Source organism: Chinchilla lanigera, unplaced genomic scaffold (genome assembly GCF_000276665.1).
Source record: "Chinchilla lanigera isolate Chin_1 unplaced genomic scaffold, ChiLan1.0 scaffold00022, whole genome shotgun sequence".
NCBI lineage: Eukaryota > Metazoa > Chordata > Mammalia > Rodentia > Chinchillidae > Chinchilla > Chinchilla lanigera.
The window spans coordinates 23,921,913-23,938,935 of NW_004955423.1; the positions used below are offsets into that span (position 1 = coordinate 23,921,913).

Below are 17,023 nucleotides of genomic sequence, written 5' to 3' on the forward strand. Positions count from 1 at the left end.
TGACAAGATTTCCATTCTCTTATGTCTGAATAATACTTCGTCATGTTTCTATGCCTCGGGTTTTTAAATCCATGTGTCTCTCGTTCCGTGTCTTGCTAATGTGAATAAGCACGAGAGGGCAGCCACCTCTTCTGGGCACTGATTTCCTTCCCTATGAATACAGGCCCAGCAGTGGGGTCACTGGGTCATATTCCACTAGTTCTTGAGGATCTTCCTTGCTGTTTTCCATAAGGGTGTGCTAATTTACATTCCCACCAGCATAGCAGTTCCCCTTTCCTGTATGATGAAAGCGATGGTGATGATCCCTACTCCTATCTTTAGTAATGGTCTTTCTGACGTGAATGAGATGGTGTTTCATGGTGTTGCTGATTCCCTGATGATTAGTGGTGTTGAAACCTTTCCATACACCTGTCAGCCATTTGTTTGTCTTCTTCTGAAAAATACCTCTCTACGTTACTTGTGCAGTGGTACGGTTTAGATTTAAAATGTGCCCCCACCAAAGTCTGGTGTGTTTGGAAAATTATTGGGCCATGGGGGGGCGCTGTTGTACGCGACCTTGGATTGAACTATGGATGTGCTCTGAGCTGACTGCTGTCAGGAGGTGTCCCTGGCTGCAGGTGACCACCGGGCTGTAATCTGGAAGGCTGCGCTCTTGTTCCGGGCTCCGCTTCCTGGCTGCCATGGGCTGAGCAGCTCTCTTCCCCTGTGCTGTTTCTGCCTCGGGGCCAGTCAACCATGGACTGACCCTGTTGGAAACTGTAACCCAGGTAACCTTCTGTTCCTTTATGGTGTAGGTGCTGAGTATTTTCTCCCAGCAACAGGAAAGTTTCTTAAAATCTAGCTTAAGGGGCTGGGGATTTAGCTCAGCAGCGCAGCACTTGCCTGGCAAGTGCGAGGTCGTAAGTTTGATTCCTGGTACTAGAAAAACAAACAAACAAACAAACAAAAAGATAAAATCTAGCTTAGTTGGTTTGTTTTGTTTTCAGCTGTTTAGTTCCTCATATACAGTGTATACGAGTCCCTTGTTGGGTAACTAATGTGTCAAGTATTTCCTCCCATTCCATAACTTGCCTTTTCATTCCGCTGTTTTTATTCGCTGCAGATGCTTTTTAGTTTTTATGGTACATTTGTCTGTTTTTGTTTTTGTTGCCCGTACTGCACCTGTGTCTGCCAAAAATTCTTTGCCCATACCAGTGTTCTGAAGTGAGTCCCTGTGCTCTTCTAATCAGCTCATGGTTTCAGGTTTTGCATCTAAGCCTTTCATTTATTTTGAATTGACTTTTGTAAATCGTGAAAGATAGTGGTCTAGCTTCATTCTTCTGCACATGGGCGTTCAGATTCTCAGCACCATTTATTTATTTTTTTTTTCTAACAAAGTATGGAACTTATTAAGACATTAATGGACAGAAGGGATAGAAGCCCGTCTCAGCCAGCGGTTTATTGGAGAGACTGTCCTTTTGCCAATATGTACTCTTCACATGCTTACTTGAAATCATTTTGGCTGTAAATATGTGGATTTATTTCTGGATTCCAGTTCTGTTCCCCTAATTGATGTCTGTTTTTGCCAGGACCATATTGGTTTGATTACAATAGCTTTTGATTTTTTTTTTTTTTTTTTTCTGGTACTGGGAATTGAACTCAGGACATTACGCTTGCCAGGCAGGCGCTTGTGCCACTGAGCTATATCCCTGGCTTACAATAGCTTTGGAATATGTCTTGAAGTCAGGTATTGTGATGCTCTCAGCTTTGTTCTTTTTTGCTAAAGATTGTTTTGCCTACTCTGGGTGTTTTGTGGTTCCACACAAATTTTATTGTCTTTTTTTCTCGCTATGTAAATGTCACTGAAATTTTGATTGGGATAACAGTGACTATAGTTTTTTTGGGTAGTGTGGACATTTTAACAATGTTAATTCTTCTAATCTACAAACTTAGGATGTCTTCATGTCCCGTGTGTGTGTGTGTGTGTGTGTGTGTGTGTGTGTGTGTGTGTATGTATTCTTCATTTTCTTTCATTTCTTTTCACTTTATTCCTAGGGGTTTTGTTGTTGTTAGTGTTTTAAATGGAATTGTTTACTTTCGGTTCGTCCATTATTGTCTTATAAAAATGCTATTAACTTTTCTGTGCTGCTGCTTTTTCTTTTTGAGACAGGGTCTTGCTGTGTAGCCCATGCTGGCCTTGAATGCACTATGTAGCCAAGACTGGAGTCCAACTCACTGATTCTCCTGCCTCAGCCTCCCAAGTGCTAGGATTACAGGCATGCACCACCATGCCCAGCTCTGTGCTACTTTCATATCCTACCACTTTACTGAATTCTTTTATTAGTTCTAACAGTTTTTGTGTGTGAAATATTTAGGTTTCTCTACAACAAGACCCTGTTGTGTGTACACAGGAATAATTGCACTTTACCCTTTTGAATTTGGATACCCTTTTTTTATTACTACCTAATAGCTCTGGCTAAGACTCTCTAGCACAATGTTAAGAGCAGTAAAAATGGGCATCTTCATCTTACTCCAGATCTTACAAGAAAGTCTTGCAAATTTTCCTCACATAATATTTTCTTGTCATCTATGGCCCTCACTGTGGGGGTGCATTCTTTCTATACTTATTTAGTTGAGAATTTTTGTCATGAATGAATGTTACATTTTGTCAGATACTTTTTCTCTGCCTGTGAGGTGATCACGTGGTTTTGCCCTTCATTCTGTCAATATGAGAAATCGTACTTATCGGCTTGAGGGTTGAACCGTCCTTGCATTCCTGCAGTAAACACCAGCTGACCATAATATATAACCTTTCTTCTGTGCTGCTAGATTCAGTTTGTTAACATTTTTGAGGATGTTTACATCTATATTTATAGGTCATCTGTTGGCCTATAATTTTCTTTTTTGGTTGGGTCTTTGTCTGGTTTTGGTACCAGGATAATGCTGGCCTCATGGAATGAGTTTGAAAGAATTTCCTCTATATTAATGGTTGGAATAGCTTGCAAAGAATTGGTAGTAATTCCTTAAGTGTTTGGTAGAATTCATTAGTAAAGCCATCAGGTTCTGGATGTTGCTTTGAAGGGAGATTTTCTATCATGGTTTTGGCATCATTATTCAGTATTGATCTGTTTAGATTTATTTAGGTTTCAGTGTTAGTAGGGTGTACATATCCAGGAATTTATCCATTTCTTATAGTTTTCTAATTTATGGATGTATAACTGCTGATAGTAGTTCCTTATGATCCTTTGTGTTTCTGTGTTATTGTTTGCAATGTTCCCCATTTTACCTTTGGTTTGTCTTTTTTCCTTAGTCTAGATAAAAGCTGTTCATTTGTCTTTTCAAAGAATCAGTTTATTTTGTGGAGGCTTTACACTTTTTAGTCTTTGTTTATTTTTGTTCTAATCTTTATTATGTCTGTCCTTCTACCAATTTTGTGCTTGGTAGATTCTTGCTTTTCTGGTTCCTTGAGGTATATCATTAGGTTATTTATTTGAAATTTTTCTACTTTTTGATATAGAATTTTTTGGTTTAAATTTCTCTCTTATTACTACTCCGCTGTATCTCATAGGTTTTGATGTTTTGTACTTCTGCTTTCATTTGATTTAAGAAATTTTAAAATTTCTCTTTTAATGCATTCATTGACTAATTGTCACTCAGCAACACATTGTTTAATTTCTGTGTACTTGTACAGTTCCAAAGTCCATCTTGCTGTTGGTTTTTAGTTTTATGCTATTTTATTTTTATTCTACTTAGTTTTATTCAATTCTAATTATATATATATAATTTTGACTTTTAGAAAATAATAAAATAATATAGATATTACTTTGACTTTTATAAACTTGCTGAGACTTACTGTGTAGCCTAACATACGCTCCATGGATAATACTCTATGTATTATTCTCTGATTGAGAATGATGTATATTCTGCAGCTAGTGGATGAAGTGTTCTTTAGATATCTGTCAGATCCATTTGTCTATGGTACAGCTAATTCCTGGTATTTCGTTGTTGATTTTCTGCCTGGTCTGTCTGCTGTCAAAAGTGAAACATTGAAGTTTGAAACTGCTATTGTCTTCGAGTCTATCCCTCCTTTTAGATCGCTCTTGCTTCAAAAGTTTGGGTACTGTGGCTTTGGGTGCATATATAGTTGTAATTGCTATATCTTCTTGAACTGTTCCCTTTATTTTTTATAATATTCTTCTTTGTCTCTGTTTACAGGTTTTGACTTTGATGTGTAACTTATCTGATATAACAGCGCAGCCAGTGCTGACCGCCTCTGGTTTCCATTTGCATGGGATTTCATATTCCATCCCTTCACTTTCAATCCGTGTGTGTTTCTACCAGCCAAATGGCTTTCTGGCAGGCAGACATAGTTTTATTTCATACAACCCCATCTTCCTCTCACTGTTTATCTTTGAGGTTTAGTGCTGTTCTGCCATGATAAGGTTTGGTCACTTTCCTCTCTCGTTTATGTACCTGTCACATCTGTGAGTTATACTTCTGTGTGTCTTCGGTGGCAGTTACCATCTGTTAGTGTTCCTGAAGCTTTTAAGATTCCCTTAAGCTTTTCTTTTAGGGTGAGTCTAGCAGTGACAGAGTCCCTTAATGTTTGCTCAGCTTGGAGAGCCTGGTTATTATTATTATTATTATTTTTTTTTTGTCTTTTGGAGACAGGGTCTCACTGTGCAGTTCAGGCTGGCCTTGAGCTCACTTTGTAGCCCAGGCTGGCCTTGAACTCACAGTGATCCTCCTGCCTCAGCCTCTGGAGTGCTGGGATTACAGGCGTGCATCACCACGCCTGGCTGGCCTGGTTAGTTTTTAAAACTATCTTGTAAAGATAGTTATTTGGTACTTCTTGGTATTTCTCTTAAGAATTATTGGTATGCTGAAATTTTCTACCTTTCAAAAAATCTTTGGTAATTTTTCTTGAAGTTGCTCAGTTTGTCTTTCAAGACATCCATATTTTATCTCTGTCAGCACTTTCTCTTTAAACCTTCTCGAATTTCCCTGTTATACCCAATCAAAGACAATCAGTCAAGAGTAAACGCTTCCTGCTCTTAGGAAATCAGGAAGCATGCTGATTTCCTAACCGTCTTACGCACCTTCTAAGCTATGTTCTTGGTCTTTCCCGGCCCGCTGTGACCTGCAGATCTTAGCACAAGTTCTTCTTCCACTATGAAATCACTTATGTCTCTTCTAATGTTTATATCTTTATTTTCTAGCCTGTCTCTCATTTACAAGTTTTATTCCTGGTGATATTTCTATACTACATCATTTACTACTGTTTTGTGCATGTAGTCATACCTATCTAATAATAATGTGGCCTAGATTTTTATTTCATATTATCTAGAATGAAATACAGTCTATACCTAGTGCAAAAAAAAAAAAAAGTAAAGCCCTGAATTTGGTTTGTTGATGAGAATCACAAATTATCATTTATATTTACATATGCATATGTATATTTTGAATTTCTAGATATCTATATTTTAATAAAAATGTCTGAACTTCATTTGAGAGAATAACCTAAGAATGGAATATTGTTTTTTCTAGTTTGTCCTGTTATACTGAGAAATATTTTGCCCTACATACTGTATATTAAAGTCTCTGTCAAAACAAAGGATGTTTTTCTTAGTATTTAAACTTTAGTCTTTACCTATATTTGGGGAAATAAATTATGCATGAATATAAAGGTCAAGTTTTAGAGGCAGAGGAAATAAAAGTGAACAGTATGAGCCTACCCAAATCTTTTAACTTTATTTGCTTTCTTATAAAGTGATAATAACAACATACATCTCAGAGAAAAATTTTTGAGGATTAATTAAAATATTATATTTAAAAGTATTTAAAGAACAAGACATCTGCTAGGTATCATAATAAACACTCCAAAGATAGTCAAGTACAAAGTAGTTATCTACATGCACATAGAAATTAATAATTTCTGAGATAATTTTTCTGTTTCTCTGATGCTTAGGCCGAAAATTCTCAGCATATACAAGGATTCAGAAAACCACTGGGTTCGTCAATCTTTTCTCCTACACTCAGCAATCAATCTAATGCCTATAAAAAGGAAAAAGACTCCACTTCATTTGCAGGTAGGCAAATCGCATATTTACATCAAAATCACTTAAAGTTAACTGCATCAAAATTTAGTATTAAGAAACTCTTTTACAAAGGAAATGAGGAAGACTTGGTCAGAGTACCTTAACATGTCATGACTTAGCACCTAAAGATTCTACTGCGGAGATGGTGAAGCACAGCTCCCTTAGTGTCTTCTGTGATCTTTCAAGCCTTCCCATTCCCCGCTGAACCTCTAGCAGGCTGTGCTCTAAGCAGACTTCTCTACCTGCCTCTTGTTCACCTTTAATAGCAGACTTTGGGTTGCACTTAAGTCTGACAACGGGTCCCTCAAAGATATTTGTTACTTCAAACAAGAAGTCGATCAGCAAGGCGCGCCCGTGTTTGGTGAACGTAAAGCCTTAACAATGTTATCGGAGGTCGCTTCTTCCAGCTTTGTCACCTGCCTTAACAGGAAGCTTGTTCTCCTAGACCTGCTGCACACACGGTGACTGCTATCTGAGATAACCGGGATAACAACACCCACTGAAAGAGAAGCTTTTTATCTCTTTGTAAGAATAGAAAAGTGCTCCACCTCAGCAGGCTTCTCCTTGTGTCTCCTCAGCTGGAATAGTCCCAGGCATTTGTGTCTAACACGTCATCATCGGCTTACATCAGTTTTCCCAACTTTTGTAACAGCTCACAGTAAGAAAGACTTTTTACATCACAGCCCTGCGTGCATCAGGCGTCCCCTTAGAAATGTAAAAGCGATGAATGTGTCAGGTGAAGGTGATTTAGCTGCGTGGAATCAGGACTGTCTTTCTCGTCTTAGCTGAGCTCCCCTGCAGTATCTGTGTTTGGTTCAGCTATTCCCAAGGGCGCATGCGTTACCTTCTATCGCACTTGATTCCACTTCATTTTTAAAAATGCTGGCCATGAAACACTAACCTGGTTTCACCACACATAAATGGGGACAGCTCACATCCTCGAAAGTATACAATTAGATCGCTCAAGATTTGCACCTTTGAGCTGAGAAGGGCCCGGCCTCCGTCCCCGGGAGCGGCTGTCTGGGGAGGTAAGATCTGGGGCCGCTTGTAAGGACCTCGGGGAAGGCTGCGGAGTGGCCACCCACTGTCCTCCCGTCCTCCCAGCCTTCCGTTTGGACGCCGCACTCCGGAGTGGCCTCTTGGCAGGACGCGGTCCTCCGTCAGCAAAGCACGTCCCTCTTTATGAAATTTCCCAAGTCTTTTTACAGAAGCATTTTATATGACTTTTTTTTTTTTTTTTCAGTTTTATTTTTGCCTTCTTTTGAGACAGGCTCTTGCTATGCAGTTCAGGCTGACCTTGAGCTTGAGAGCTCACTTTGTAGCCCAGGCTAGCCTCAAACTTGCAACGATCCTCCTGCCTCAGCCTCCCAAGTGCTGCGACTACAGACATGTGCTACCATGCCTGGCCTATATAACTTGTTTTAAAACATACAAGTCCCATGTTATATTTTTCCTTTTGAGAAAGGAGTCCTAGCACAGGGAACTGTCGATACAAGTAAACTCTCTGAACCCCTTTCCTCTCTGCTAGCTATTGTTTATTTCAGTGTCCTTGCAAGGAGCTCTTTCAGTCTTGGAAGTCTGTGTCCTACTCTTAGTCAAATCTTGTTACCACTTTAATATTTCCATTCTCATTCTCCCTCTTGAACTGATGATTCTAAAGTCTCATAACGTAGCCGAGATACAACTGTCCAGTAACTCTGAGGGATGTGCCTGTCCCTCGTACGTGGTTGCCCAGGGTTATTTTGCATAATTAGACCCCTCGGTGTGTTTCAGAGAGTTCCCGGTGTGGCTGGGCATTTGGGAGTAAAGAAAGTAAGACAGATGAAAGCGTCCACTGGGAGCTCTTACACCTCCTGCATATCTGTCCGGAGGAAAAGTCACATAAAAATACATGCCAACCCAAATAAGGTTACCACGCCCTCACTGTCTGTAGTGCCATATTTTTTCCTTCTCTGATATTTTGTCCACTTTCCAGTGTACTCACAAAAATTGTAAAACTGTAATGGATCCAGTTAAAATAGTTTATTTCCTGAAAGGCTTTTTCATGTTATAATGTGTAGGACCCTTCTCCTTTGGTAGGAGAAATGAGAACTTACCTGAATCTAGGTTGAAAAGCTTGTGTAAAAAGAAATGACAATAAAAGGGATATTTTGTTCTGCTGTGTCTAGCCAGAACAAAGCCTCATGCAGTCACAGGTGAGGCTTTTTCCGAGGCGCCTGGGTGAGGTGTGAGGGGCAGGAAGAGCTGTGGCTGTGGCTCCTCCCTGCCTTGCTTTGCTGTCCTCTGCCCGCCCCCAGCTGCGTCTCCTCCGCCATGCCACCCTGCCTTGGGGCCAGCCGACTATGGACTAACACCTCCTACACACTGTGACCCAAGTAAACCTTTCCTCCTGTAACTTTCAGTATTGGATATTTTATGAGAAAAAGTAACTAACACACTTTGTCGTTCAAAAAATAAAAGTCCCACATTAAGACTTCTGGGAAAGCTGGAAAAAATCAATACAAGTTCATCCTGTCTAAAAGTAATAACAAAAACAGAAAAACAGAGAAGAAACATTTCTTAAATTGAACGTGACAAGATATTTATTCTGGGGAAAATCTGCCATGAGTTACAAAATGAAAGAACTTGGAGGAATGTTCCAGAAGACAATGCACAATTGCATTTCTTGAGGAAAATGAGCAGCATTGAAAGAGCCAGCAGAAAATATCCTGCCAATGGCCAGATATGGTGGCACATGTCTCTAATGCCAGCACTCGGGAGGCTGAGGCAGAAGGATCACTGCCAGTTTGAGGCCAGCTTGAACTACATAGTGAGACCCTGTCTCAACAAACAAACAAACAAAAAAGATTCACAATGCCCGCACAAACGCACTCATCACCAAGGCAGGCAGTTTATCAGTGATGAGGGGCAGAGAGCTGGGAACTCTCTCTGTGGGGCCCTGTCCTCGCTGCAGGCCGACAGCACCCAAGGCCATAGCTGCAGTATCTGGAAAGACACGTGCAGCCGTAGTTATTCTCTCTGGCTTTCCACCACCAACTTAAGAAGATAATAATGACCTGACTCAGAGGAAGAAGGCCTGGAAGGGAAGGTTTGCGCCAGGGGAGATGCGGCCTGGTTTCCTCAGAGCCATCTCTTGGTGCGTGCTCTGAGGGAAGCCGCAAAGGGAAAACCGACCGACCCGACAGCCCAGGAGCCACGGGCCTTTTCCAACCTGAGTTCCTCCCCATGCTGAGTTGCTGAACCCAAAAGAGAGAAAGAGAAGAACTCAACGGATCCAGGTAAATAGGGAGAGAATCCAGCACTGTTATTTTTGGACAAATAGTGAACCCCCTTTTAAATGAGCTCATTCCAAGATGAGCACAAAGAAAAACAAAACAATGAAATCTGTGCAAAAATTCTGTAGCAAAAAAAAAAAGGAAATAATTTAAAAGGCATCTGATGGCCACATTTGGACAGAATTTATACCCTATGGGACAGCGGAAAATTTATAAAATAATTGTTCTGTACTCGAAAGAAGCCAAAGGAAACAAAAATCCTATGGAATGGGATTGGAAAATGTAATTTAGTATAAACCTCGAGGACAAAATGATGCCACCAAAGCTCAAAGTAGCCAAAACCCACAACTTGAAGAGGGGTTTGTGTGACTCAAGTTTTCGGTCCACGCTTGGCTGGCTGCCCGGCAGGTGGAGGACAGCTGAGCCCGGCGGAGGGGGCAGCTCACCTCGTGGCTCACAGGAAGCAGAGAGAGAAGGGAGGAGCCTGGGAGGGAGGGGAGCCCTTGCAGGCCGCTCCAGGGACCCCGCTCCTGACCTGCCCCCTGACTGCTAGCTGGCTGTGAGCCGGGTGACCCAGTCACCTCCAAAAGCCCGGCCTCTGAAACTTTGAGGCATCTGGGGGACGTTCCAGACCGGAACCAAGCGCCTTTCTCCCATGAAAAATCTCTAAGACCCTGTTTGTTTGATCTCAACACAACATTAAACTCTGGCCCCATCTTGTGCATTCAGAAAGTGCTCCCTGAGCAGCTCCCACACGTCCAAACTTATTGGAAAGGGTAAAACACCTTATACAAAGTATTTTCTCCATGCCATAGCATATGCATCTCTTATGCAGATCTTTTATCATTTCAGTCCAACTTGAAAACAAAACCAGTGAACCACTGGCTTCCACCGGCCATTTGGAAGATTCCGGAAACGAAAGGTGCGTCCTTGTATTCTATTCAGTGATGTTTCTATTAGGGTGAGCTTTACCCGTTTTTTGCAATGGATCAGAGCTAATTTGCTGGCGCATTATTAACGTCTCGTCCCGCAGCGCCTCCCGGTGAACGGTCCAAGACAGAGCAGCCGGCTGGCAGCCGGTCAGGGCCTGGAGCACCGCCAGGCGGAGAAAAGGCCGGGAGGAAGCAGGGACAGCAGTTCACCTCTGCAGTGGACGCACAGATTTAAGTCATTACACCCCCACGCGAATGTGAAAAAGTAGCTCTTTAACATTCTGCAGAAAGTTTCCGATTGTTTTCACGAGCCCCTCCCGCGCTGTGTCAGAAGAGCCCTCCCACGCGTCTAGGGAGTTGGGGGTCTTGTGCGGAGCGGTGCTGGACAGCGCGTTAGGTCTCTGGTCCTGTCTCCCTCCTAGACAGTATCTGCGGAGCTCGGGCTGCAGGCCGCGTGAACTGCGGGCAGCGAGCCGACGCGCCCGAGCGGGGGTCCCAGGGGCGGCGTCCGTGTGTTCTGTCGGGCCAATGGCACCCGGTGCCCTCCTGCAGACACGGGCCGTGAGCGCCTGGTCGTTCTCTAAGCTCGGCCGCGTCCTCCGTCTTTGCTCTCCGCAGAGGAGGCTATCCATCCACCAAGGCGAACCTTCGCTAGGGGCCACCTCCAGCCACAGGACAGACTCACTGTCCACATCCCGCGGGAGGCGTTCCAGGGAGACCTGGAATGGAATCTGTCCATCCTCTCGGCCACGCCGGGGCCACCTCGGTCAGCACGAAGCTCCCTTGAGAGCTGACAGAGGAGGTGACCAGTGCCTGGGGCTTCTCCTCGGTCTACAGATTCTATCGTCAAAGCCTCAGGCGCACATGCATGGCTCCAACGCTGCTCTCGCCCTTTGCTCCCCAGACCCGGGCAGGGCAGGACAAGGTGGCCTCCGCTTGACAGTTCCGTGGCAGGGCCGCTGGCAGCGTGTGCAGTGGGTTCTGGGGACACAGAGGGGCAGGGCAGAGCCAACAAGCTGAGGTCAGCCCTGTACACAGCGCCCTGTTCGTTTTCAGAACGGAATATCCTCCTCCGGGGGCGGACTGGCGGTCAGGAGAAAATCAGTCAGCCACCCGCTCGGGGAGAAGGGTCGGCCTGCTGCCCCTGTGCTTTGAGGATGAGCTGAAAAACCCAGCCGCCAAGATCATCCACGCGCCCCCGGCGGCGGCGAGGAGCGCACCTTCGCACACGGTAACAGGAGCCTCTGCTGCTGTGGGGTGGACGTGAGCCTCTTGAAGGCGGGAGAGGCTGTCCGCTTGGAGAGCCGGCCGGCCAGGGACCACCGAGGACAGCCCAACCGCGCCCCACACTGAGGGGCGACAGTATTTCCTTGTTTTGTTTTACAGGCTGGAGACTGAACTTGAGGCTATTGCACTAAGCGACCACCCCGGTCTTTTCTATTTATTTATTTTTTTTTAGTAAAGTTCTTGCTAAGTTGCCCGGGTTGGGCTCAAATTTGTGATCCTCCTGGCTCAGCCTCTCAGTGCTGGGATTAGAGGCACGTGCAGTCACGCCCCGCGGAGACGATGTTCTGGTCCTGGCACCCTCCCGGGAACAGTTTCCGCGAGCCCTGCTTGTCACCGTTCCGGCTTTCTCTGAACTGGGCACTGCCCACAGGGCAGTGGAGGTGAATCCATGGCGTGGAGCAGGCTGTATCAGCCAAGGCCCTGCAGGGTTCACCACTCGGCCAGAGGTGCTGACTGGCAGAGCGCGGGGCGCTCGCTCTGTGAGCCCAGAGAGCCTGGCAGACACAGCTCCTGCCTCGCCTGAGCCTCAGAGGCCTGTCAGCTGGAAAAGCCCCTCGGGGTGGGATGAACCAGAACCACGGAGACCTTCCACGCTGTGGGTGGTTAAATAAGCAATATTTTCATCACCCGTGATTCGCAGAACGAGATCTTTGCGCATCTCTTCGGTGGCTGGAGGCATCAGTGTCCCCTTTTATACCGGAGTACTCTGGCGGTGACCCCGATTTCTTATTTCACTCGTTATATTTTAAGAGGAAACATGAAAACTATCAACTTAAAATCTGCAAACCAAATGCTGATAATATGCATATTTGACCATTTCTTTGTAATTAATCTTTTTACTCATGGCAAAAAGTAGGGCTTGCGAAAAGTAACAATAAAAATACAGGATAAAGCTTGAAAAGCGGCCTCCTACAGACAGATTTTGTTATTACTGTGATTTATGTATTTATTTATTTATTTATTTATTGTATTGGGAATCGAACGCAGGACCTTGCGCTTGCTAGGCAGGCTCTTGTGCCACTGAGCTATATCCTCAGCCCTACTACTGTGATTTAAATGGTCAGTTTTTAAAGTCAGTCTATTACTTTGGCTACTTTATTCCACAAAAATATAATGAACACTCACTCATGTGCCAAATGTTGTGCTGAGTTCTAGGGCACAATAACTAGTATAGACGCAATTTAAAATTTTTTGAATTATGCACTCCAGTGTCCAGACGCTAAAATGTTGGCTTGTAACCCTGTATGTCTCTGGTGTTCTTTGATTCAACCCATGTTTTGGAGGGGTATATGCTTGGTTATTTCTGGAGCACACGGATCTAAGAAATACCAGCTCAATGTTCCACTCTACCAGCTCTCTTGTAACTCAGATATTTAAGAAATGCATTTATTTCTTCATATCCCACTTTATTTAAAAAAGGATTTTAAAAGAGTAAAGCTTCCAATTTTATTGAGAAGGTAGGGCTGGCCATGGTGGCACTACTTGGGAGGCTGAGGCAGGAGGATTGCCATGAGTTTGAGGCCACCCTAACTCAACCTTGTCTCAAAAAAATACTGAGATGGATTTATAGTATATACAAGGGTCTTGGTTTTATGTATTTAAATACTACTATTTATATTAAATACCTCTGTGTAGCCATTTTTAGAATATTTTACAATTTTATTTTCATGTTTAAGAATATAAGTAGCTTTCTCACCTTGAAAGATTTATGACTAAGGACTCTTTTCTTTCATCCACAGGTACAAGACAACAGTAAACCCATAATTTTCCATGATACACAGTATGTACAAACACTGCTTTTGACAAAAAATAGCTTTCCTGACTGCATTTTGGAAAATGAAAAAATTCATCCATGTAAAAGGACAAATTTTGTTTTAGAAAGAAATTATGAAATCCTCAAATCCTTAATTAATGGTGAATCTGTTACTCTTTCCAAACCCAAAAGAACAGTGCGTACAGCAGGGAGAAGAGACGTACAAGCCAGATCTTACGAGATGGGCCACAGAACCACGAAGAATAAACTGAAGACGAAAACCAGGGATCCGACATTAGAACCCAGATCTGGGAGTGCACCTCACGACTTCTCACAGACTCTTTCCAGCCTGAGAAGAAAAGCTATGTATTACCTTGACGGAACCGCTAATCAAGAAAGAAGTGCTGCAGCTGTCAAATTTGGAAGACTATTTTCTACAGTGAAAACAAGCCCACCCAGATTCAATGCCTTACCTCTCAAAAGTCATTCCAAGCCTTTAAGACATATACTCGACCTACGTAAATTAAACAATGCAACGCCACTGGATGATTTGTTACACCTGCCAAAAGAAAATTAAACAACTCCCAGACTATCATTTATGCAGCAACATTTGGGTAACAAGAAGCAAATAACCAAGGCCTGCAATCACAGAAGAAGTTCTTACCCAAATGGTAATGTTCTGATGAGTAGCATAAAAAAGCAAAGCATAGAAATCGAAGTTAAAGGTGCATAGTGGTCTGGTCAACAGCAATCAACTAGATTGATCCGCTGCCCTTGCTCCTGCAGGGAAGCCTGATTCCTGACCGAAAATGGTGCAGACAGGCTGGAACAAACAACATCAACAATCTTCTGCTATAATTGGCTATCAAAAAATATAAATATCATTGATTTAATAAATGTGGAGTTAATCATATACCAGCATTTTATAGCATCATGGATGGGAATACAGTAGGACATTAGCAATTTATGCAATTAAAAATGCTTTGTAAACTTTTGACTGGCTTTTCTGTTAGCATTTTTAGAACTTCTTTAATACTTTAAAAACACTGTTACATTGCTCTTTTGCAGCTACACTTACTGACGCTCGTGCGGAGATGCGCTCAGGGTGAGTCTGAACAGAAAAATGGTCCTGGGATGATAAGAAGAAAGAAATTGCTTCCCACGAACACATCAGGCTTTTGAAATCTAAAAGATTCATACTCCAGCCTGGGTGTCTTCCACTTAGTCTCCAGGCGAGATGAGCAGAGAAGATTGACAGGGTACTGTGTCATCTTGGGGCTGTCCACACGCATGCCCGTCCCAGAAGTCACTGTGACCTTAATTGCATGTATGAGATGCAGCACATATTCATGAACCCTTAATAAGGTTTGAGTAGAGTAAAGGCAACTGAAGATCAGGCCAGGGCATCTAACACGGGTTCTTGCCTACTCCTTCAGAGATTTCCTGGGGTTTCAAAGATTTCTCAACCGACAAGGGAAAGAGGAATGGCCCATGGTGCTGTCCAAACTCAAGTGAGCAAGGGGAGTGATCTCTCCAGCTCTGATGTTGCAACTGCACTAAACCTCTTGAAGCCCATCACAACTGGCCAGGTTTCAGCCAATCACAGGCAGCCAACTCAGCACACCACAGCCAGATAAAGCAAGTGGCTCATCACACTTTGCTCAAGTGTCTTGGTTATTTTTCTCTCATTGCTAGGACAAAAATTCTACTCAGAGCCACTTTGTGGTGGTTTCCAAAACCATCAACCAATGAATTTTTTTGGGGGGGGCGGTTTCTGGTACTGGGAATCGAACTCATGACCTTGCTCTTGCCAGGCAGGCACTGAGCCATTGAGCTAAATCCCCAGCCCCACCATCAACCAATGAATAGATAAAGATGTGGTTCTTTTATGCAGTGGAGTACTACTGTGCCATAAAAAGGCTAAGCTTGAGACATTTCTAGCTAAATGGATGCACCTTGAGACCATACTCTTAAGTGAAATAAATTGGAGACACACGTTTAAATACTGCATTGCTTCTCTGCTGTGAGAAGCTGAAAGTGTAAAGAAGGACCAAAATGTCTACTAGGTACTGGAAAATGGGAAGAAAACATTCAAATGAAAAGGGGAGCAGGGAGGGGGGGGGAAGGAGAAGGTCAAGAAAAAAGAGAATGGAAGGAAAAATGGAAACAAAGCTTCTGTAAATAAGGAGGGATTGAGGGGTTGTAGGAAGGGGAGGGGAGGGGAATGGGAAAAAAAGAAGAGACAAGATCTGCCATGTACAGGGGCAACTCCCTATGATGGATGTGACCGTTATGGATATCTAAATTGCACCAGGACAAAAAAAATTTTTTTAAAAAATGTTGCACCATGGAGAAGTGTCCTGTGTTCCCGCCGTTAGCCACTGTGGTGATTAAATACTTTTCACAACTGCAGGGCAGTGCTTTTCAAGCAGGCACACTGACACCGCGCCATGATGACGTCACCGAGGAAATGCCTCCTCCACGCCGAGGACGGTGCCCGGCCCCGCCCAGCTGCAAGCCTGCTCCTCCCACGCCTCGGCAATTCGCAATCATACTTCCTCCCGTTGACTTCCGCTTATGGCTCCACTGTGACCACTCACAAGGCACCTGCTCTCTTCCACCTCTTGACCTCTCCTGGTCCACAGGCTTACAGGGGCGGGGCGGGGCGGGGCGGGGCGGGGCAAAACGAAGCAACACCAGTTGCAACTATTATAGGAGATCACTTTCTCACGTAGCTCAGGAGTTCACTGCAGATCTGCAGTTCCCACGAGGATAACAGACATCACAGACATGGCTGGTCAACTCTGAATTCCTGCATGCAGTGAGAAATTCACAGCAGATTACCTGTCTGCTCAGGTGTCAGGAGGGAGGAAGGGCAGTGGAAAGAATACTGATCTCCCAACCTAGCTGGTTGGGAGCGACACTTCCCCTCTATCACCTTCAGCGGTGGAAGAGGACCACTTTCCAGTAAAAGGGAACGGGCAGACCGCAAAGGGAGCTGCCCCGGGTTGCTGTTTTGGGAGAAGGGGGGCGGTGCCCGGCTTGTGTGCTGAGGCTGCAGTTTCTCTCTAAAGTGCGATTTTTAAAATTTCGATTTCCTTGTCTCCTTTCTACCTTACCTCAAAAAACCGTGAGGCAAGTCAAACCTTTGCTGCCTTCCGCTGACTTTCGCAGCTATTTTGTCATCCTGCTGGCGAGCTGGTTCTCACAAACACAGAGCCAGACGTCAGTGTGGGAGGCCGGGGAGGGCGTCCTGCCAAGCGGGAACCGCGGCGGGCAGTGAGAGGTGCAGTACGGAGTCAGAGACTGCGAAGAGCAAGACGAGGCCTCGGGGATGAAACCTCCCAGGGGTGGCAGAGAAGCATTACAGGCAGCGGAATTGGATGGAAATTAATACAGTCAGGGAGGGACCGGGCTCTGAAGGAAGTGCACAGAAAGAATACACACGTCGGCATGCTGGCTGGAGGCGCCGCTGCCGGAGGCCAGGCCTAGCAAGGAGATGCAGCACGGGGCCTGCAGACCTCCCTAGGGGATGAGCAGGACCCCGAGATTACACTACACTCAGCGCCTCCTGGTCCAGGAAGCCCGGATAGGCCTGTCACTCAGGCCGGTGACCGCAGCGTCTGGACCTGGCCCTTCTCACAAAGGCCTTTGTTCTTCCCGATCACCCTGCTCCGTGACCCGCCCCCCTACCGGACC

At 44.4% G+C, this 17,023-nt stretch overlaps 1 protein-coding gene across 9 annotated transcripts in view; it reads left to right on the forward strand.

The window, feature by feature from the left end:
* The window catches only part of LOC102005272 (chromosome unknown open reading frame, human C1orf141), a 42,528-nt gene extending 28,210 nt beyond the window's left edge, over window positions 1–14,318 (forward strand). For 8 of the 9 annotated variants that reach the window (XM_013514491.1, XM_013514493.1, XM_013514492.1 and 5 more), the window contains 4 exons: window positions 5,948–6,068; window positions 10,205–10,274; window positions 11,341–11,515; window positions 13,311–14,318. In XM_013514491.1, the coding sequence (XP_013369945.1) occupies window positions 5,948–6,068; window positions 10,205–10,274; window positions 11,341–11,515; window positions 13,311–13,901 (957 nt within the window). In that variant the 3' untranslated portion in view covers window positions 13,902–14,318. The remainder of the gene's footprint in view (window positions 1–5,947; window positions 6,069–10,204; window positions 10,275–11,340; window positions 11,516–13,310) is intronic. The other variant, XM_013514494.1, reaches the window with a different exon arrangement.
* The last annotated feature ends 2,705 nt before the right edge of the window (window positions 14,319–17,023 follow it).